General features: G+C 43.3%; 1 protein-coding gene across 2 annotated transcripts; it reads right to left on the bottom strand.

Annotated features, from left to right (window-relative positions):
- Positions 1–306: 306 nt before the first annotated feature.
- LOC123447836 (zinc-finger homeodomain protein 4-like) lies at positions 307–2923 on the bottom strand. Of its 2 annotated transcripts, none has more exons than XM_045124529.1 (2): positions 2830–2923; positions 307–1899 (listed from the first exon to the last, which is right to left on the bottom strand). In XM_045124529.1, exon 2 carries the CDS (start codon positions 1816–1818, stop codon positions 730–732), a length of 1089 nt encoding a protein of 362 aa, XP_044980464.1. In that variant the 5' UTR covers positions 1819–1899; positions 2830–2923; the 3' UTR covers positions 307–729. The 2 variants fall into 2 exon arrangements, with proteins under 2 accessions (XP_044980464.1, XP_044980463.1); XM_045124528.1 differs by lacking the exon at positions 2830–2923 and adding an exon at positions 2403–2506.
- Between the last annotated feature and the right edge of the window lie 20683 nt (positions 2924–23606).

Raw genomic sequence — 23606 nt, 5'->3', positions numbered from 1 at the left:
TGACAAGGATCTCTCTTCCCTTTTCATTGTCTTTGTGGCTTGTGAGTGGTGAATTCACATCGCCGGATCAGATCAGGCATGCATGCATGCATGCATGCAGGCCGGCAGGCCACAGTAACAGCAAGCACCGACAGGAGCTGCAGATTAAGCATGCAGATCATGTCATGACTCACGAACAGTGCGCATGAAAGATACAAGACCTGGGGAGAGATTGCATCTCATGTTCTCTCTTTTATTTATTTATTTTTTATTTATCATGCATTCAAGATTAAGCCCGGGAAAAGTGCAGGTAAAACGGAGAAACTCTAAACAAGTCAGAATTGATTTCATGCAACCTCTGATCTGGTCCATGACAACTCAGATGCTCAGCTCAACAGGCACTGCTAGACTTCAAGTCAGAGACACCAACCAACCAAGGAGACGAAGAAGGGGAGGGAAAAATAAATTGAAATTGAGTGGAGCTCAGTTCGGATCACCTATGTCCCCCCTCTCATGCTTGCTCCCCAACCTTATGACAAGATAAACAGCAAAAGGAAGAAAAAAAAATTGGAGACGACGATAAACTCGAGTTTGTTTCTGGTTCTCTTCTCTTCTCTCTGCTTCGATCGATCGCTTCGATGGAACAGTGAAATTAATGGCAATGCGGCTTACTAACGCTAGTGGTAGAATCAGCAACCATGGCGCCGTTGACGGACAGGCACCACGGTTAATTTCATCTTCTTTGTGCCGTCAGTCGAGCTTGAGCTCCCCGTGTGGGGAGCTCGGGCCGCGGTGGCCCGAAGGCCCGGGCTGCGACGGCGGCGGCACTTGCATCGGCATTGACATGCCCAGCGGCATCGGCATTGACATCGCCACCGGCATTGGCTGCGGCGGCGAGGTAGGGGGCGGCCTACTGGCGAGGTTGTGCTTGTTGTTGTGCATCCAGACCTTGAGGACGCGGCGCTTGACGCCGATCTCCTGGCAGAAGTGCTGCACCATGGCGTCGTCCAGCTTCTGGAGGCGCCACCCCACGCCCTCCGCGAACTCCAGCATGCGCCCCTTCTGCTCGGCGGTGAACTTGGTGCGGAAGCGCTTCTTGGACGAGGAGGAGCCGCCGCCGCCGCCTGAGGCTAGCCCGCCCCTGCCGTCGCCCATGATGCCGTCCATCTCGTCCGACTCGGACGTCTGGATCATGTTGAGCGGCATGATGATCTGGTGGTGGTGTCCAGGCAGTGGGGGCGGAGGCGGGGGGAGCGCGCGTGCCGCGGCGTAGGCGCCGTAGTGGTCCGCGGTGACGAGGAGGCCCCCGCTGCTTTTGTGGTGGTGCGAGTGCGACACGGCGGGGCCGAGCAGGCGGCGGACGGCGTGGTGCCCGTAGCCGTAGCCGTGCGAGGCGCAGCTGTCGCCGTCCAAGTCGTCGAGCTCCTTGCGGTGGAAATTGCGGTGGCAGCCGCAGGCGGAGCACTTGAGCGCCTCCAGCGAGCCCTCCTCGCCGCTGGGCATGAACTCGCCGCACCCGTCGGTGGCGTTGCCGCCGATGGCCGCCGCGTGGTTCTTGAGGCACTCCCGGTACTTGACCGCCGGCCCTCCCCCGCCTCCGCCGGCAATGGCCGCCGCGCGCTTCTTCCCGGAGCTGTCCTCCGACACAGCAGCAGGCGGCGAGGCCATGTCCTGCGCCTGGGGCTGGGACTGGCCGTTATGGTTGGCGTGGTCGTGGTGGAGGTCCATGGCATGGTCGGCGACGGCGACGCCCCCGCCGCCGATGCCGCCTCCATAGGGCGAGGCGGCGGCGGCGTGCATTGGGATCGGGAACTCCCCTCGGGGCACAGAAAGATCCATCCTTTCCCCCTCCTCCCTGTCCGGAAGGAAGCTTCTCGCTGGTGGCTCTGCCGCTGCTGCTTCTGTTCGCCTTCTCTGCAGCTGCACAATGGAAACCATGAGAGAGGGCAAGAAAAGGCCAATGGCGCCTCCAACTCAACGCCAACAAAAATTCAGTGTTTCTCGGGACTCTCAATACAAGGCAGTAAAGAAAAGAGAGAAGAAAAAGGAAGGCGATGTGTGCGTGAGAGAGAGAGAGAGAGAGAGGGAGAGGTGCATGGTGTGGTGTGGTGTGGGATCTTGGGGACCTTATCAAGAAGATGCTAGCGGCGCCACTTGCAAACCCCCAACCCCAAGCACACATACATAATCTAGCTAGCTAGCTGCTCAATTACACCATACAAATACAAACACAAATACCCAATAAATAAATGCAAAATACTACACAACAATATCCTGCTCCTGCGTGGCCTAGCTTAGCCTCTACTTTGCTGGGCTCATCCTCTTGCCCATGCAAACAAGATTAGAAGGGAGGAAGGAAAGGAGGGGAAGCTTTAGAAGAAGAAGAAGAAGAAGAAGGCTGCTGCTATGCTAGCTGTACTCACTCGCAACGAGGATGGATGGATGGATGATGATGAACAGTGGGGCTGTTCTTGGCTTGGCAAAGCGGGCGAGCGAGCGATCGAGCGAGGGGTTAGTCGTGGACGCGAGTTTTACTAGTTACTACGAGTACTAGTAGTAGCAGCAGCAGCAGAGGCAAGCAAGCTGCTAGTGGTGGTGCTAGGAGATGTTTTTTCTGTGTGGAATGGATGGACTAATGTATGGACCAGCCTGCTTCCTTTGACCTCTCTCCCCTCCCCCCTCTTCCTCTCCCACACACCACACCACCAAGGAGTCAAGGACTAAGAGCTAGCTAAGCATGGGGGGAGGAGGAGGAGCTTCATGGACAGTTTTTCTCCTCTTCTACTGCACTGCTTGTACAGTGAAGGAGGAGAGAGAGGTGAGAAGAGAAGAGACCAAAAGCAAACGAACCTTGGTGTTTGTCAAGGGGTAATCAAGAGGACAAGGAAGGAAGGAGCAAGGCCTCCAGCCTTTGCAGCTTCCACCATGGCACTGAGGTGACCAGGGCGTCTAGGGCCTAGGGCCTATGGCCTAGGGGCTAAAGCCACATCCACAGCGCAGAGCGGCAATACTACAAGGAAAATAATGCTCCTAGTGTAAAGTATGGAGATTGTTGAGGATCTGTCTGTGCTGTGCTTATTAGCCAGAGGAGCGAGCGAGAGAGAGAAGGGATAAGTGAAGGAAGCTTGGGCAGATGGCAAGGTGTGCTAGGCTGTGTTTCTTCTAGTGCTCGCTCGCCCGTGCTGTAAATAATAACCCAAAAGAAAGAAGAGAATGGATGTGTGTGTAGTGTCTGGCGCTTGCTTTGCTTGCACTATCAGGAAACCAAGCAAGCTCTCGTCTCGTGCAGCAGTACTTGATAGAGTGATGGAGGGAGCGGGTTGTGCTGTGTCAGAAGCAAACCGAGAGAGAGAGAGAGAGAAGGTGAAGGGAACAGCACCGGTGGCATGCCTCCACTCCACTCCACTCCACTCCACTGTGCCCGTCATCCCCTGCTTGTTTCTTTTCGACGCCCCTTCCCGTTTCTCTCTCATCACAGCCAGCGAGCCAAAGAACAGGGAAGGACGGATGGATCGATTTAGGTTAGGCGCTCACTTAATCAATGCTCTCATGGGCTCTATGCATTGCATTGCATTCATTCACAAGCTCTCGCCTCGTGCTGCTGGCTACTCGTAGTATGCATTTATATTTCTCATGCATAAGCAAGCGCTACCCTCATCAAATCCCGCTGTCGGAAGATACTCCTACCTGCAATTCATTCATCGTGGACGCTCATCTCCCCTGATCGCGCCTCATAACTGCTACGGCCGCGGCTAATCGGCTACCAAGTACCAACGGCGCTTGTCTCTTCACAAGTTCACATGGGAATTAAACGTCGCGCCAGGACGTAAACTCAACATGTTATCGTCAGGAAGAAGAAGAAGAAGAAAAAAAACAGGACGAGAAAAAAGAAGAAGAAGCCAGGAGTAGGATGCTTTCTGCCTTTGTGGTGCGAATTGTGCCACGCGATTAAGCAGGATGCATGCAATGCAAGCAACAAAAAGGAGGGAGGGGTATTAGCGGCCTCGGTCGTCAGGCTTTAGCAGGGCGTATATAGTGGGTTTGTCTGTATCACACAGGATGCACCATTGTGGCCTAGGAGTTGACCACCACACCCCCCACTGTCCTAATCATAACCCCCCATGACCAAACCACTAACCAATCATCCGTCTCACGCTTGCTAGAAATGTGCAAAGGGTAAAAACAGCGCTCCGATTTGCAGGGCTCTGAACATGACACAAGGCTAGCTGATTAGAGTGATAAACACTCATGTCCTAATCAAGCAGATCCTACAGTTAAATCACTGGTTGACTCCGGGTCACACACAACACACAGGCAGGCACAAGATGCCGCCTCAGGGATTCTCCCCTGATCATTGCCCATCTGGATGATGATTTGAGATGCTAGCAGCTACTACTGCTGCTGCTCCTAGCACACCTTGGGGTGTGCAAAGATATTACTACTACTGTCATCAGGCCCACTTAAACCCTAGCCTTGGATCCTGCAACTTTTTTTTCTTTGTCTGCTTGCTTGTCTAGAGACCAGTGAGCAGTGATTGTGGTCTTTGTCTTGTAACATTCCCCTGCCCCCAAAGCGAGCATTTCTGCCAGGTCTTTCTTTAACAGCCCCACGCGCTTAGGGGGTTAGGATTACGGCACATGATGGATTGGATTGGGAATCTCGCGGCCTGGGGATTGGATTAGGTTAAGATCGCCATGGCTTGGAGGAATTAGATTCCCTTTTCCCTGTGGGGAGAAAGGTCCTAATCGCTTCTTTTGGTGGTGAATATTATAAAGTGTGCTAAGCATGCAAAGTGCACGCAGAATGATCATCTTTAAGGTACAACAAATAAGACACCCTGCTTTTCCTTTTTTCTATCAACTGAATGTTCACCTAGATCACGGGGAATGTTCATCCTAGATATCGTCTTTGGAACAATATGAGGCTGGATCATCCCAGAATATCTCTCCAGCCCAAGGGAAGAAAAGATTAAGATGCCTGGACCCTTGCCCTTTTTTCTCGGGATTAAGTTTACGGTTTTTTTTTCCTTGTTCATTTCAGCTTGTTTTTTCCCCCTCTCCCAATCACTTTATTCTTCGCTACCTATCGGCTTTATAATATTCTGACTTAAACTTCCACGCAAGCGTCTTTTGGCAATCTTGATGTATGATTCGAATTCTTATGATGAGAGGATGGGATCCGCCGTACGGTGCCAAGTTTTAACTTGGTAAACTTGTTTTAGGCTCTATCTCTGTCTTATATGTACCTCTTTTAAGCAGCACATAATTAATGGGTTGAAGAATTGTTGTAAATCCCGATATAGTGAAGGTCGAAGTCGTTCGTTACAACATTTTTCAGAGGGTTTTTATATAAAAATCCTTCTTCATGTCCGTCATACGTTTTATTGCATTACGACTTGAAACTACCCTCCTATTTTTATTGTTTTCTGGTTTATTGGCCTATCTTCACATTTTATATGGCTATCGAATGATGGTAAAAGGAGACATGAATACCTACGGGCATGTACATGGTGTATATTTAAAAGGATTTGTTTTCCACATCTTTTGTGTTGGTAGAATATCAATCAATCTTTGTTTCTCACGAGACGGTACCAAGCCTGTGGAATTATGTTCTATCGTGGGTCTAAGAAAAGGACTTGCGGTATGTTCGCCACCCTCCTTTGACGTAATACTTGTAATTTGAGTCCGCCTACAAGTATCAAGAATACTGTTGGCCACTTCTTAGCTGGGATGAACCCAAGCTTATTGTGATGCCTTGGAATTGCCGTAAAGATATTTTTTGAGCCGAAAACTGTAAAATAGTTCTAAGACAAAGATTTTATTATATGATTTTATTTTTAATAGGATTAATGTTTTTTTTCTATGATGGATATGTGTGTGGGGCTCACTTTAGAGTAGGGTGGCATGAAACTGTTTGCTAGGTATTGCTGTTTGAAGATGATTGTAGTGGATATATTTAACTAATTTGGATGATAGTCAGTGACAAGATTACTAGAGAATAAGTGCCTCTTGTAAATTTAACTGTGTTTTGGTTGTCTTAGACTTGGTGATGTCACCGACACTTAATAATAAGGAAATGCCTTTTTGCATGGTCAATGGAGAGGCCAGGCTATTTTTTGTCCTTTACGAGAAAATGTCCAATTATGATCAAACTTGGCCTGTATTGTTGGATTTGGTTGGGTTGAGGTTGGATTGGGCTTGGGCTTAGCAACACTAGGCTGAATCTTTGACTGCACTTTACGAGGACTGGCCCGAGACACACTCTAGTTGTGGAAAAAAAGAACCCTTATATAGTTCTTTTTTTTTGAATAGAAGGGCTCCGACCTGGCTTCACATTTTTATACCTAGAAACATGAAAAAAGAAACAGAAAAACAGGAAACCATTTAGAAATTCGAAACCACGTCTGACTGACACCCTCAGGGAGACACCAAGACACTGGAGACGCGTTTTTATATATGTTTTTTCTTGCTACTCGACAAATAACAAGCCTTTACTACTCATGCACTAAAATCAGCGTTTGAAACCTAGAAACAAGAAGACCGATAAAAGAAAGAGAACGGATATTTTTTAACACAGAAAGAGGACGGATCTAAAAGCACGTCGAGCTACATGTGTGGAGACTAGATTTGAAACTTGCGAAGACTAAGAAAAACCCAGCACACACCACATAGCACTTCCTAATATTGATAAAAGTATTATAATAGTTGACAGTGATACTCTTCAGAGAATAGGGTATGATATTATTTCACCGAAGAGAGTATTTATTGTGTGTGCCTGCATGATTACATGGATACGAGTACACACTATATTTTCTCCATGACACACTTTAATTCGTACTCACGTGCGCCTACAAACTCAAAAACATGCAGGAGTACCGAAGGCCGGTGGGTTGCCATGTGTTTTTGCACGACACCGCTAGGGCTACTATCCTACTACCGGCCCATGGCCCATGAAGATGGAGCAAGTGAGTGATCAGCCATTCGACCGACCGACGATCCCAACGATACCCTATGCACTTGGAGTGTTGGGTGCCTCAGGTATGCCGCCTTTTTTGCGAATATACCACTTTTTATGGCATATAATCATATTTTCTATAATTAAATTGATGGTATCTCATCGGAGAGATCTAGATCCACTTCTTAGGGTCGCACATCCCCTAGTTTGTTTGCGCCAGTCTATCTCGTTCACCCGGCTTTCATGTTTGTGCTTGCGAGCTCATTTCTGTAATTGCTACAATATTTTCTTCTATAAATACAATGATACGTAAGTCTCTTGCGTATTCGTGAAAAACAATTGATGGATATCATCGGAATCCATTAGAGTCAAAGCACGGGGGCTTGTAGCATACTGGGATAGAGGAAACACGTGATTACACATTGCTGTTTTCAAACTAAAATAGCTGATGGTACTAATTTTTATTAAAGGATTGTCTATTAAAGAATACTATTTTTCTTCCTCGCTTGGCAGTATTCATCGTAGATTTAAATAGATTTCCTATTACAATCATGAGGTAAAAACGCTAGTGATACATAAACTTGCGCGTTATGTTCAAATGAGTCACAAAGTTGCAAAATACAGTTTTTTGGTCCAAAAACTTGTGCTATGGTGCACCTTTGGTCAATCCGTCGTATCCTGTCATTTTCGTGATGACGTGGAAAGATGACATGGCACAGGGGCCGCTCCGTTGGAGAAGGAAAGGTTTTAGATCAGTGCCCGCGAAACATAAACCCTTGTGTGAAATTTCCCCCTGCTGGAAAAACGGCTTGAGCGATCGGCAACCCACGTCTCATCTCCATCTATCCTTCACGACCATTCCCACGCGACGACGAAAATACTGATCTTTGGCGGAGTATGGATGAATCTCGTTGTCGTTGACCCAACGAGAACGCCCCGTGTACGGTGAGACCTTGTCGACTTCATCGTCCCCGACTCTCTTTCTCCCCCACCCAACGAGGACGCCGCCGAGTATGGTAAAATTGTAGTTAGGGTTTGTTGGCACACATGGTCATTTGCATTGTGGTTTGTTTCTGCTAGTGTTCATATGTGATTCATGTTCAGTGGTAGCAGTTCCTCCCAGTTCTGGTTGTGCCCGTACCACACAAACACAAGGTACAAAGGAAATTTGGTAAGAAGTTCGAATTGATCCCAGCGACTGCATATTTCCGATTGCTTTTGGTCTAGTGGAAGTTGAGTCAAATGACAGTTGGAAATGGTTTCTAGTCAGTTTAAAGGATCACCTGCATATTTGCAACACATCACCATTCACAATCATGAGTGACAAGCAAAAGGTATTGAACTTTGCTCCATGATTTTTATGCACACTTTCATAACATAAGACCGAGTTTTCCTCTTAACATGCTCTCTCAATGCTCTCTCATGTAATATTATTTATTGGTAGGGTTTAATTGCTACTGTACAGAAGGTATTTCCAGATTCTGAACACCAATTTTGTGTGAGGCATCTTTACCAAAATTTCCACAAACTTCATAAGGGTCAAACACTCAAGAACAACCTATGGACCATAGCTAGATCAACTACTATTCAAGCATATACCAATAATATGGACACGATGAGGGTTGATAGCCAGGATGCATATAATTGGGCTGACAGGCTGCCACCCGGAACATGGGTTTAAAGCATTCTTCAATCCTTTCCCAAAATGTGACATTCTCTTGAACAACATGTCTCAAGATGGGAATTGTCAGGAGTTCCATGCCATCATGCCATAGCCTGTGCTAGAAGTGAGAGGATTGAGCCTGAAAGCCTGGTGCATGAATGTTACATTGTAGAACCTTACAAAATGCCTATGGGACTCCTTTAATGCCAATGAGGGACAAAGTGTTTCGAGAAAAATAATAGGTCACGAGAACTTAAAGTTATATATATATCTGAATATTACAATAAATTATTTGGTGCACCTGACGAGACTTGGGTCTCTTTGGATGAAAGCACAACTCATGATATACCTCAACTCAATTCAGATGAGAATGAGGTGTTATCAGCACCATTTACCGAGTAGGAGGTGTACAACTCAATATTACAAATGAAACAAAATAAGGCCCCGGGGCAGACGGGTTTCCAGCGGAATTTTATAAAAAAATGTTGGCATATCATTAAAGGAGATTTATTGCCTATGTTCCAAGATTTATTTAATGCCTAATTACAGCTATTCCATCTTAACTTTGGAACAATTACGTTGTTGCCCAAGAAGATGGAGGCTGTACGCATAGAGCAGTTCAGACCGATATATTTGCTCAATGTCAGCTTCAAATTTTTTACAAAGGTTGGCATGAATAGGTTAATGAAGATAGCTCATTCAGTAGTCCAACCAACCGAGACGGCGTTTATGCCTGGGAGACACATCTTAGAGGGTGTTGTTGTCCTACACGAAACGTTGCACGAAATCCATTCAAAGAAACTAGATGGGGTTATCTTTAAAGTGGGTTTCGAGAAAGCATATGATAAAGTGAAATGGCCATTTCTTCAACAGGCCTTGCGTATGAAAGGATTCAATGAAAAGATGGAGAGATCAGGTTGATACTTTCATTCAGAAAGGCAGTGTGGGGATTAAAGTTAACGATGACATTGGCCATTTCTTTAAAACACACAAAGGGTTAAGACAGGGTGATTCCATGTCCCTAGGCTTGTTCAACATTGTAGCATACATGTTGACAATACTCATTAATCGGGCCAAAGAAAAGGGTCAAGTGGGAGGCCTTATTCTGCATCTGGTAGATGGGGGTGTATCTATACTGCAATATGTGGATGATACGATAATTTTCATGGAACACGATATGGCTAAAGCGAGGAATATGAAACTAATTTTATGTTTATTTGAACAGCTTTCGGGGCTAGAAATTAATTTCAATAAAAGCGAACTCTTCTGTTTTGGGAAGGCAAAAGAGGAGCAAAATGCTTACAGACAACTATTTGGATGTGAAATGGGATCACTACCGTTTAGTTATCTAGGAATTCCTATTCATCATAGAAGACTGACGAATAAGGAATGGAAATGTATTGAAGATAGGTTCGAGAAAAAACTAAGTTGCTGGAAGGGCAAGCTTATGTCATATGGGGGAGGCTAGTACTAATAAACTATGTATTAACAAGCGTGCCCATGTTCCTATTGTCTTTCTTTGAAGTACCAGTAGGGGTACAAAAAAGATTAGATTTTTACATATCTCATTTCTTCTGGCAAAGTGATGAGGCTAAGAAGAAATATAGGTTGACACATTGGGATATTATATGTAGACCAAAAGATCAAGTGGGTTTGGGAATGTAAAATCTGGAAGTAAAGAACAAATGCCCACTTAGCAAATGGCTATACAGGGTATCCATAGAGACCGAGGGGATGTGGATTCAAATATTAAGGAATAAATACTTACATTCCAAGACTTTAGCGCAGGTTACATCTAGACCAAACTACTCACCATTCTCGAAAGGATTAATGAAGATTAAGGTCACTTTTTTCCACAAGGTCAAATTCGTGGTTGGGGATGGTACCTCAACAAGATTTTGGGAAGATACTTAGCTCGGGGACATTCCTTTAGCACTACAATATCCAATGCTTTATAATATTGCACAACGTAAACAGGAATATGTGTCTACGGTACTATAGTCAGTACCTCTTAATATGCGGTTGAGGCGAGCTTTGTTGGGAGCACGCTGGAACGAACGGTTACATCTGGTAAGCAGACCTATGCACATACAATTATCTGACCAGGCAGATAGTGTTCGATGGACTTTAGCTGTGAATGGTGAATTCTTAGTAAAGTCCATATAAACGCATCTCATTAACACTGGACCACTGCCCATATCACTACATATTTGGAATATCAAAGTGCCTCTCAGGATTAAAAAATTTATGTGGTTCATACACAAAGGGTTGGTATTAACCAAAGATAACTTAATAAAAATAAGATGGGGAGGGAGACCTTATTGCTGGTATTGTGATAACAATGAAACAGTAAGACACTTATTTCTAGACTGCAATCTTGCAAAACTACTATCACGCACTATTCATATAGCCTTTCATGTTTCCCTCCTCTATGCATTAGTTCATTATTTACAACGTGGCTCAATGGAGTGGACGTTAAAATATCGAAAATTATCAGAATTGGGGTCTGTGTTTTATTTTGGGCTATATGGAATACTAGGAATGATATCATCTTTAATGGAAAGAGCTTCAACAACTTTTTGCAGATTATCTTCAGAGCGACGTCTTGGATCCGTACGTGGTAGTTAATCAGTCATGCGGGCTCCATGGAGCTTATGAATATTTGGTGCAACCGATGGGAGATGGTCGCACGGGCTATCTTCAGCCGATTTGGATGGCGTGCTAATATAGACTAGGTGTATAGGCATCGTAGTCTGCTTTTAGTGACGTCGGATATGGCTGTTTGTTTTTCATTTTATCTTTGTTTTCATTATTGAGCTTCAAAGACTTGTGGAGCTTATACATTATTTTGAACCTTTTTTAATAAGATGGCTGCATGCATCGATTGATGCAGAGGCCGGGGGCTAAGTTCCTCCTTTAAAAAAAAGTGTTTCGGGAAAAGATAAACAACATTGATGTTCATCCACCATTGTACACTAAAGTGATGGGAAGGCCCAACAAAAGTAGAAAGAAAGATCCGGAGGAGAAATTAGATAAGTTTGGGGGTGGGGGACTTACCAGGCATGGTGCTACAATGCACTACTCAGCTTGTGGAGGTGCTGGTCACAACAAGAAGGGCCATCAAAAATATCAGAGTAGTAGAGCAACACCTATTACACAAGAAGAAAAAGAAGAAGAAGAAGAAGAAGAGGAACCAGATGTTCCAAGCATCATTCATGCACTGTAGTTTTCATACAAACGTTGTCATTTTCCAATTTCTGCAATTATTGAATTAAATACTATAATCTAGTTTTGTAGAATGTAAAGCACACAAAGTTAATCCATGGAAGGATCCAATACAAACAATAGGCAACATGATCTACACTATGCGTAGGAACAGGTAATGAAGTTTGTCAGATTTTGAATGGGCTAAGAAGACCAGATGCTGATCTAATACTCTCTAAATTTCACTACATTGTCATTCCCTTGTTTAGGAGAGAAATAATTATGCACCACCCAAACAAAATGTCCCTCTCCCTGAGTCAACATTTGTTGCTGCAGTCAGGGACTCAATCCCTCGGGGAAGGGTCACAACAACAATGGCAAGAGGAAGGGCGAGAAAAAATAGGACAGCGCCATATTGTGGGTTGAAGGAGATGCGCCAGAAACAAGTAGCCAAGCAAGAGGAGGAGCTGTAATTAAACAGAGCTAGAGGAAGATGTGTTGCTACTAACACAACTGGGGGCAGAGGAGTTGCTACAAAGATGCACCATACGCACAAGTTTTTAGACCGAAAAATTGTATTTTGCAACTTTGCGGCTAATTTGAACATAACGCGCAAGTTTGTGTATCACTGGCATTTTTTACTTCTACAATCATCCTTGCATTTTTTTTAAAGAAAGGTACTGGTTAAATGTGAAAATTGCGGTGGGTTAGGTGTGGGGGAGTGAGGGAGCAATATATTCCCTTGTTTGCTTCTTGCCTATCAACTCTTACACGTGTGCTTGATGATTTTTTCTTTTAGAATTAAACGAGTGCTTGATGATGATTCTACCTGGCCCTATCGCTGATACCTGCTAAGAACCATGCAACATGGATAATGTTCTACTTCTACCATTCTATACTTTGTTTTCTCACCTAAGAACAATATATTTTTACTTAAAATAAGGAACAATATCTTCACTCTTCTTTTTCACTTTGTTTTCTCCAAATCGCTAAGGTGCTAATACAGCAAGTAATACACATTAGGCTCACACAACTTGGATTAAGAATCAGTCGTACAATAAACGGGGCATATTTAGACATGACCTCGGAGTACTTGATTTAAAACATTGATTACTTCCATATGAGAAGAACTTTAATTTATTGTTCACTCTTGTGAGTAGATAATACGAAAAGAAATACCATTTTTACGAAGAATTTGATGCATGATAGAAAGATATAGGTAGTAATTTGATACAAACAAACCTAAATGAGCTCTACACAAAATATGGTGGTGTAACTTCTTCTCAAAAAGCGCAAAACTTATATTCATATAACAAATAACAAAGCAAATATTAGAACAATATTTCAGGAACACAAGAACAAGATATGCTGAAATGGGAAAAGTATCTAGAAATCATTAAGTTCTTACCTTGAAACTATGAAGGAAGATGTCCTATCATGGTGTCAAAGCGCCATCAACGTACATATCCTCCTACCAAATTATGAAAACAAATAACAAATGAGAGAAAACAATAAGCACATACAAACAAGTTGTACTCAAAGTCTTCAATCTATAGAACTATGGCATATCATAAATGCGATAAGATAACAAGTGCATACAATCTTCTCACATATAAGTAGAAACTGCGAGCTCTGGATGTAGACTATACTGCCCTACCACTTGCAACAAAAACCTGAAAGAGCATAAGTGATGACTAAACTTACTTTTCGGTGGTTGAAGTTAATTGGAGAACAATTTCTTATCTAAAGGTGAAGAAAGGATTACACAAATACTAGTTGGCACATGGGGGGTTGTCGATGTTCGTCCAGAGGCTCTATAGCGATCAAGATAAATGCTCACTCTAATTGCGCTCTATTACACGTTGTACTCAAGATCAGCAAATAGCGCCAAGCAGTTTTAATGAGAAATAGCTAGCATGGTTATTGCGAGTTGTCATGCATAAAGTAATAACTTTAGCGTAATTAATGAGTCAATGGAGCATGTTTAGAGATGTCATTTGATATGTGTTAATCGGTAAACTATCAATTGCCACACCATCACATCCACATTTTTGTGTCAACATGAATAGGCATATTTACTTAGGATAGCAAAGACTTTCAAAGATGCCAATATATGGAAAGTAATGGACATTATGCTCACCCAACTTAGATTAAGGATCAATCATAGAATGAATGGGATATAGTTTGACATGACCTTGAAATACTTAACTTAAAAGGTTAATTACCTCCACATGAGAACAACTTCAATTTATTGCTCATGTTTTTGAATAGATAATAGGAAAAGAAATATCAAAATTTGTATGAATGTTTTCATGCATGTAGAGAGATATAGGATAACAATTCGATATAAACGAACCTAAGTGATCTCCATTTAGAACATGATAGTTTATCTTATTTTCAATAATCGTAGAACTTTTACTCATATATCCAAGAACAGAACAGATCTTATAGTAATATTCTAGGAACACTAGAAAAAGATATGTGCTAAAACAAAAAAGTATCAAGAAATCATTAAGTTCTTACCTCCAAACTTGGAATGAAGATGTCCTATCACAGTGTTAAAGCACCATCACGTTCCCTATCCTCCTAAAAAATTATGTCAGCATATAAAAAATGAGAGAAGACAGTAAGCACAACAATTTGTACTCAAGGTCTGCAAATTCATAGAATTATCAAATCTCATATATAACATATCATTAGAAACCTTAAGATCTAGATCTAGACTGTATTGCCCTGCCACTTGCAATAAAAACCTGAAAGAGCATAAAAGATAACTAACCTTACTTTCCTCCGGGTGCGGCTAATTGGTGAACAATGTCTAGTATGAACGCGAGTAAGGGACTACATAAATACTAGTTGGGGGATGGGGGTTGTTGAGGTTTGTCCCGAGTCTCTATGGCTACCAGGAGAAACACTCGCTCTAATTGCACTATAATTACACGTTGTACTCAAAACCAACATGCACCGCCAAGTGGTTCTGAAGATCAACATCTCTCATGGTTATTTGCTAGTTGGCATGCATCAACTAATAATTTTAGCATAGTTAATGAGTCAATGGACCACATTCAGAGATGTTGTTTGATACATCTTAATCAATAGGTGATCAATTGCTACCCATCACATCCACACGATTTTGCGTTAAGACAGTGCATTTCTTCATTATTTCAAAGCAACAAAAAACATTCGATCATGAACACCACTAGAAACTATGATCTTACTCGAGCCATATACCCTGAATCAAATAGAAAAATCACAGGGGAATATTTACCTTGGGCTTCCCTAAGTAGAGAACCGTAGGTGTAGTATAAGTAGGGGAAGACTATTCCCCTAGGATGTATGTTGTTGGAAATATGCCCTAGGGGCAATAAAAAATTAGTTATTATCATTTTTTCTTGTTCATGATAATCGTTGTTTATCCATGCTATAATTGTATTCATTGGAAACTCAAATACATACATAGACAACATTGTGTCCATAGTGAGCCTCTACCAGACTAGCTCGTTGATCAAGGATGGCTAAGGATGATTAACTCGTGTCAATAGATACGTTGGCCAACATTGTGCCTAGCCATAGACATGAGTTATCATTTGATAACGAGATCACATCATTAGGAGAATGATGTGATGGACAAGACCCAAACCTTGCTATTGTTTTCTGCATGTCAATGTATCTGTTCCTATGACCATGAGATCATGCTAATCACTCACACCGGAGGAATGCCTTGTGTGTATCAAACATCACAACGTAAATGGGTGACTATAAAGATGCTCTACATGTATCTCCGAGGTTGTCCATGGAGTTGGCATGGATCAATACTGGGATTTGTCACTCCATGTGACGGATAGGTATCTCAGGGCCCACTCTATAATACAACATCACAACAAGCTTGCAAGCAATGCGACTAAGGAGTTAGTCACGGGATCTTGTGTTATGGAATGAGTAAAGAGACTTGTCGGTAATGAGATTGAACTAGGTATGGAGATACTGACAATCGAATCTCGGGCAAGTAACATACCGATGGACAAAGGGAACTCCATACGAGATTGATTGAATAGTTGACATCATGGTTCGACCGATAAATATATCCATAGAATATGTAGGAACCAATACGGGCATCCAGGTCCCGCTATCGGTTATTGATCATAGAGGTGTCTTGGTCATGTATGCATAGTTCTCGAACCCGCAGGGTCTGCACACTTAACGTTCGGTGACGATATAGATGTAGTTGAGTTATTGTGTTGGTGACTGAAGGTTGTTCAGAGTCTCAGATGAGATCCTAGACATCACGAGGAGCTCCAGAATGATCCGAAGATAAATATTTATATATAGGAAATTGGTCTTCGGGTTCCGAAAAAGTTTTGGGGTTTTCGGTTATTGTACCGGGAGTGCTAAAAGGGTTCCGGGGGGTCCATCGGGAGGACCCCACCCACCCTAGGGGCCACATGGGCCTAAGAGGTGGTGCACCATCCCCTGGTGGGCTGGGTGGTCGACCCCAAAGAGGTCCATGCACCCAAGTGGTAGGTGGGGAGGTGCCTTGAGGAGGAGGGACTCCTCCCCTTGGGCGCCCACCTCCCTTGTTGGAGGTGGACTCCTCCCCACTTGGTTAGACAACCCTGCTTGGAGGAGGGGCCAAGGCTGCACCCTACCTACCCCCTCCTCCTATATATAGAGAGGAAGGGAGAGGGGAGCACCATGCCAAGGCATAGGTGCATCCCTACCTCTCTTCCTAGATGATTTCTCCTTCGAAACTCGTCTGCGGCAGCGCTCGGCGAAGCCGTGCTGAGATTGCACCACCACACCCGCCACCACGCCGTCGTGCTACCAGATAACTCATCTACCACTTCACCCACGCTCGCTGGATCGAGGTGGTGAAGGCATCATCGGGTTGTATGTGTGCTGAACACGGAGGTGTCGTCCATTCGGTGCTAGACCGAGATGGATCACATTGGATAGTGAAGACGTATGACTACATTAACCGTGTTATATACGCTTCCTCTTAGCAATCTACAAGGGTATGTAGACGCACTCCCCCTCTCGTATATGTTGATCTCCATAGGTTGATCTTGGTGAGCGTAGGAAATTTTTTGTTTCCCATGTGACGTTCCCCAACATATGTGACAAGCTCTATGGAAACTTTCTTTACCTAGGGGCACCAACATTAAGGAAATATTGTAGGGTCCATCTAAATTGTAGACAAGGATATGCCATGAGGCATGCTAGACAGGTGCATGGCTAGCCATGTTGTATACCAAGGTGCCGAGTCAACCACCGGGGCACATGCACCAGTTGGGCAGTGCACCAAGTTAGGAGACAAGGAAGAGGTGGCCATCATCGCACGACATGATCCGCTTAAAACAAAGGTCACGATCCAATGGGTAGTCTGACCCAAATCCCATAATCCTAGTTCAATCAAGTATATAAGGAGATCTAGGGACCCTCCCCGGACCAAGATGCAACATTCTAGACTCATCCACTGTAGGGTTTTACCCACTCCTCGTCTTCCTCCTCGGATGTCGTCATTGCTGACAGCTTGTAGCACAAGAAATACACCTCTCTAGCGACTTTCCTGGTCGTTAGTGAGCATTCAAGAAATACAACCACCTTATGTAGGAGTAGGATGTTACCTCTTGAGGTAGGGCCTGAATATGAGTAAATTGATTTTTCATGTGGGCTTTCATCTCGATCTGATGCTCACATACCCTTCTAACAAATCTGTTGTCTCTAGACTATACTAACCATCTCAAAACACCAACAGTCGGTGAGCCATGAAGGTTCATGGGTATGGATTCGTCAGAATAGGTTAAGATGGCTTTCTCAAACTCCAGGATCATCGAATTTGTGTCGGGACGAGATCCCATCTTTGGATCCCCCGAGTTTTTCTACAACGAGGGAGAATATCGGGTTCTCACTGCCTCCCTCACTAGTAATCGTACTTTGTGGTTCAGGAACCTCGACTTCATCATCGACAACGGTGGTGAGTTGTGTATCACCATTAACGTAATCAGCCGCACTCCAGCCTTGGCACCCGCTCCATAATCGGTGTCGGGTCTATAATTTTTGATTGTTTTATGCTATTATATTATCAATCTTGGATACTTTATACGCATTTATATGCTATTTTATATCATTTCTGAGACTAACATATTAACCGAGTGCCCAGTTCCTATTTTTTCTTTTTTTACTTTTCAGAATATCACTACCAAACTACATCCAAACACAATCAAACTTTACGGTCATTTTTCTGGACCAGAAGGGACCCTAGAAGGTTCAGGAGGAGGCTAAAAGATGTACGGGAGAGACACGAGCTCACAGGGCATGCCCCCTTGAGCTCGTGGCTCCCACACAACTCCGTTTTAACTAATTCCACCTCTACAAATTCTCAAATATTCAAAAACCAAAAGAAAAAAAACTAAAACACTTTTTCCACCGCCGCAAGCCTCTGTTCTTCCAAGATCCTATCGGAGCCCTTTTCCTGTACTCTGTCAGAGGGGGAATAGATCACGGAGGCCATCTACATCAACCTTTCTACCTCCATGATGATGCTGAGTAGTTCACCACACACCTACGGGTCCATAGCTATTAGTTAGATGTCTTCTCCTCTCTCTTTGATCTTCAATACCATGTTCTCGTCGATCTTCTTGGAGTTATATCCGGTGTAATATTCTTTTATGGTGTGTTTGTTGGGATTCGATTAATTGCAGGTTTATGAGTAGATTATTCATTGAAAGTAATTGAGTATTTTCTGAACTTTATTATGCATGATTGTTATATATTTGTATTTCACTCCAATCTATAAATTTGTTTTGATCAACTAGATTGATTTATCTTCAGTGCGGTAGGTGCTTTGTAATGCGTTCAATCTGGCGGTTTCCTGACTCAGTGACAGAAGGGGTAGCGAGACACGTATTTGTATTGTTGCCATTAAGGGTAAATGACGGGGTTTATTCGTATTGATTAGGTTTACTTTTTCTACAACATGTCATCTTGCTTAAATCATTATTTGTCATGAGCTTAATACCTAGAATGGCAAGCATAGAAGCGCTCTCAAAGTGGACTAATAGTAGCAGATACATAATCGTTTCAGTCTACTTGTCACGGATATGATGCCTATATATGTGATAATTGCCGTTAATAGCATCATAACTATGTTTTTTTTCTATCAATTGCCCAACAATGATTTGTCTACCCACCCGTATGGTATGTGTTCGAGATAGAAGCCTATAGTGAAATTTATTTACTTTCTTTTTTTACTGGAATACCTTGCTGAAATTTATTTACTTTCTTTTTTACTTTACTTTTTATCAATCTATCAATATCATAATTAATCCTTGAAAGTAACAAGCTCAAGGGGATTGACAACTCCCTTGCCCATGTTGGGTGCTAGTGTTTGGTTATGTGTGTGTAGGTGCTGACAATGGGAATTTGCGTGGTTCTCCTATTGGTTTGAGAACCTTGGTTCTCAGTGAGTGAAATACTTATCTTCTACTATATTGATTCATCCTTCCTCTTTGGGGAAATCCCAACGCAACTATAATAACCCACAAGTATATGGGATCACAACAATCTTCATGGGTAGTATTACACCCTAATTTACTGATTCGACACAAGGGAGCCAAAGAATATTTATTGGTCTTGGCAGTTGTGTTGTCAATTCAACCACACCTAGGATATCTCTCTATAGCAAAAGTTTTAGTAGCACAACAAAATAGTAATAGTAATGGTAGTTGTAACAACAACAATTTTGTAGTGATTGTATAGATAGCAATACCAATAGTAATTTAGACAAATTCAATATATGAAAAGCGTAGGGATGTGGATCGGTGATGGGTAATGATTTAGATGACATTCATCATGTAACACTTACACACTAGAGCGACACAGAACTAGCTCAATTTCATTAATGCAATGTAGGCATGTATTTCATATATAGTCATACGTGCTTATGATAAGAACTTGCATGAAATCTTTTGTCCTACCACCCGTGGCAGCGGGGTCCATATGGATACTAAGGGATATTAAGACCTCCTTTTAATAGAGAACCGGAACAAAGAATTAACACATAGTGAATACATGAACTCCTCAAACTATGGCAATCACAGGAAAGAATCCCAATTATTGTCACCTTGGGGTATGTGTATCATGACATGTAATAGGTGTTGGAAATATGCCCTAGAGGCAACACTAAATTAGTTATTATTATATTTATTTGTTCATGATAATCGTTTATTACCCAAGCTATAATTGTATTGATTGGAAACTCAAATACATGTCTGGATACATAGAAAAAACACTATCCCTAGTGAACCTCTAGTTGACTAGCTCGTTGATCAAAGATGGTCAAGGTTTCCTGGCCATAGACAAGTGTTGTCACTTGATAACGGGATCACATCATTAGGAGAATGATGTGATGGACAAGACCCAAACTATAAATGTAGCATATGATCGTGTCAGTTTATTGCTACTATTTTCTCCATATCAATGTATCTCTTCCTATGACCATGAGATCATGCAACTCCCGGACACCGGAGGAATACCTTGTGTGTATCAAACGTCGCAACGTAACTGGGTGACTATAAAGGTGCTCTGCAGGTATCTCCGAAGGTGTCTGTTGGGTTGGCATGGATCAAGACTGGGATTTGTCACTCCGTGTGACGGAGACGTATCTCGGGGCCCACTCGGTAATACAACATCACAATAAGCCTTGCAAGCAATGTGACTAAGAAGTTAGTCATGAGAAATTGTATTACGGAACGAGTAAAGAGACTTGCCGGTAATGAGATTGAACTAGGTATAGAGATACCGATGATCGAATCTCGGGCAACTAACATATCGAAGGACAAAGGGAACATCATACGAGATTAACTGAATCCTTGACATAGAGGTTCAACCGATAGAGATCTTCGTAGAATATGTAGGAGCCAATATGGACATCCAGGTCCCGCTATTGATTATTGACCGGAGAGTGTCTCAGGTCATGTCTGCATAGTTCTCGAACCCGCGGGGTCTGCACACTTAAGGTTCTATGAAGTTTTCGGGAGGGTACCGGGGGACCATCGGGAGGGGTATCTCGACCCAAGAGGCCTCATGAGCTGTGGGAGCAGTCAAACCAGCCCCCTAGTGGGCTGGCTGAACCAACCACTAAGGCCCATGCGACTAGAGGTGGGAAAAACCCAAAAGAAAGGAAGGGAAGGAGTCCAAGTACGAAAGGAATCCTACTTGGAGTAGGATTGGAGGTGGACTCTTCCACCTCCTCCTAGTTCGGCCGAACCCCTAGAGGGTATTTGGGATGCCTCCTCCCCTCCCTCCCTCCTATATATACTAGAGTATTTAGAGGGAAGAGCTAACCCTAATTGCCACGTGCTCCCTCTACTTCTCTCTAGATATGTTCTTCCTCTAGATCGGTTTTTCAGCAGCGCTTAGGCGAAGCCCTGCTGGAATAGAGCCACCACCACCACCACCATGCCACCGTGCTGGAGAACTCATCTACCTCTCCACCCCTCTTGATGGACCAAGAAGGTGGGGATCGTCATCGAGTTGTACGTGTGCTGAAGGCGGAGGTGCCGTCCGTTCGACACGAGATCGGGATGGATTGCGATGAGATCGCGGGACGGGTTGCGATTTGAATCGTGAAGATGTTCCACTACATCAACCGCGTTATATACGATTCCGCTTAGCGATCTACAAGGGTATGTAGATTCACTCTCCCCTCTTGTAGATGATCATCACCATGGATAGGTATTGCGTGTGCGTAGGAATTTTTTTGTTTCCCATGCAACGTTCCCCAAGAGTGGAATCATGAGCTAGGTTCATGCGTAGATGATATATCGAGTAGAACACAAAATAGTTCATGGGCGTTGATGTTCAATTTTTTGCCCTCCTTAGTCTTTTCTTGATTTAGCGGTATTGTTGGTTTGAAGCGATGCAGACCAACTTTACTCGTACGCTTACGAGAGACCGGTTTCATCGACTGACATGCAACTTGTTGCATAAAGATGACTGACGTGTGTCTGTTTATTCAACTTTAGTTGAATCTCATTTGATCGAGGTGGTCCTGGGAGAAGGTTAAATAGTAAATTGCATATCATCGTTCTGGATTTGCTTAAGTAAGATGCGATCATACTAGATACCCATAGCAGCCACGTAAAACATGCAACAACAAATTAGAGGACGTCTAACTTGTTTTTGCAGGGTATGCATGTGATGTGATATGGCCAAAAACATGATATGATATATTGGATGTATGAGATGATCATGTTTTAATAGTTAAATATCGACTTGCACGTCGATGCTACAGCAACCGGCAGGAGCCATAGGGTTGTCTTTAAACTAACGTTTGTGCTTGCAGATGCTTTTACTATATCGCTAGGTTGTAGCTTTAGTAGTAATAGAATAGATAGCGCGACAACCTCGATGGTGGCACGATGATGGAGATCATGGTGCATGCGCCGGTGACGATCGAGTTCATACCGGTGCTTTGGTGATGGAGATCAAAAAGCACAAGTTCATGGCCATATCATGTCACTTATGATTTGCATGTGATGTTAATCCTTTTATGCACCTTGTTTTGCTTAGGACGACGATAGCATTATAAGGTGATCCCTCACTAAAATTTCAAGATAAAATTGTGTTCTCCCTGACCGTGCATTGTTGCGATAGTTCGTCGTTTCGAGACACCACGTGATGATCGGGTGTGATAGACTCAACGTTCACATACAACGGGTGCAAAACAGCTGCGCACGCGGAACACTCGGCTTAAACTTGACGAGCCTAGCATGTACATACATGGCCTCGGAATACAAGAGACCGAAAGGTCGAGCATGAATCATAGTTGATATGATCAACATGGAGATGTTCACCATTGAAACTATACTCAACTCACGTGATGATCGGACTTGAGTTAGTGGATTTGGATCACGCGCCACTCGAATGACTAGAGGGATGTCTATTTGAGTGGGAGTTATTAAGTAATATGATTAAGTGAACTCATTATCATGAACATAGTCAAAAGGTCTTTGCAAATTATGTTGTATCTTGCGCCGTAGCTCTACAGTTTTAGATATGTTCCTAGAGAAAATTTAGTTGAAAGTTGATAGTAGCAATTATGCGGACTAGGTCCGTAAACTGAGGATTGTCCTCGTTGTCGCGCAGAAGGCTTATGTCCTTAATGCACCGCTTGGTGTGCTGAACCTCAAGCGTCGTTTTTAGATGTTGCGAACATCTGACATACACGTTTTTGATGACTACATGATAGTTCAGTGCATAATGCTTAAACGACTTAGAATTGAGGCACTGAAGACGTTTCAAATGTCGCGGAACATACGAGATGTTCTAAGAGATGAAACTGGGATTTCAGGCTCGTGCCCTTATTGAGAGGTATGAGACCTCCGACAAGATTCTTTGTCCACAAAGTAAAGGAGAAAATCTCAATCGTTGAGCATGTGCTCAGATTGTCTGAGTTCTACAATCGCTTGAATCGAGTGGGAGTTGATCTTCCAGATGAGATAGTGATGGTTCTCCAAAGTCACTGCCATCAAGCTACTAGAGCTTCATGATGAACTATAACATATCAAGGATAGATATGATCATCCTTGAGCTATTCGCGATGTTTGACACCGCAAAAGTAGAAATCAAGTAGGAGCATCAATTGTTGATGGTTAGTAAAACCATTAGTTTCAAGAAGGGCAAGGGAAGAAGGGATACTTAATGAAATGGCAAACCAGTTGCTGCTCTAGTGAAGAAACCTAAGGTTGAATCCAAACCCGAGACTAAGTGCTTCTGTTATGAGGGGAACGGTCACTGAGGCGGA

Source organism: Hordeum vulgare, chromosome 4H, assembly GCF_904849725.1.
Source record: "Hordeum vulgare subsp. vulgare chromosome 4H, MorexV3_pseudomolecules_assembly, whole genome shotgun sequence".
NCBI classification, from domain to species: domain Eukaryota; kingdom Viridiplantae; phylum Streptophyta; class Magnoliopsida; order Poales; family Poaceae; genus Hordeum; species Hordeum vulgare.
This window is presented reverse-complemented; position numbering and strand designations above follow the sequence as displayed.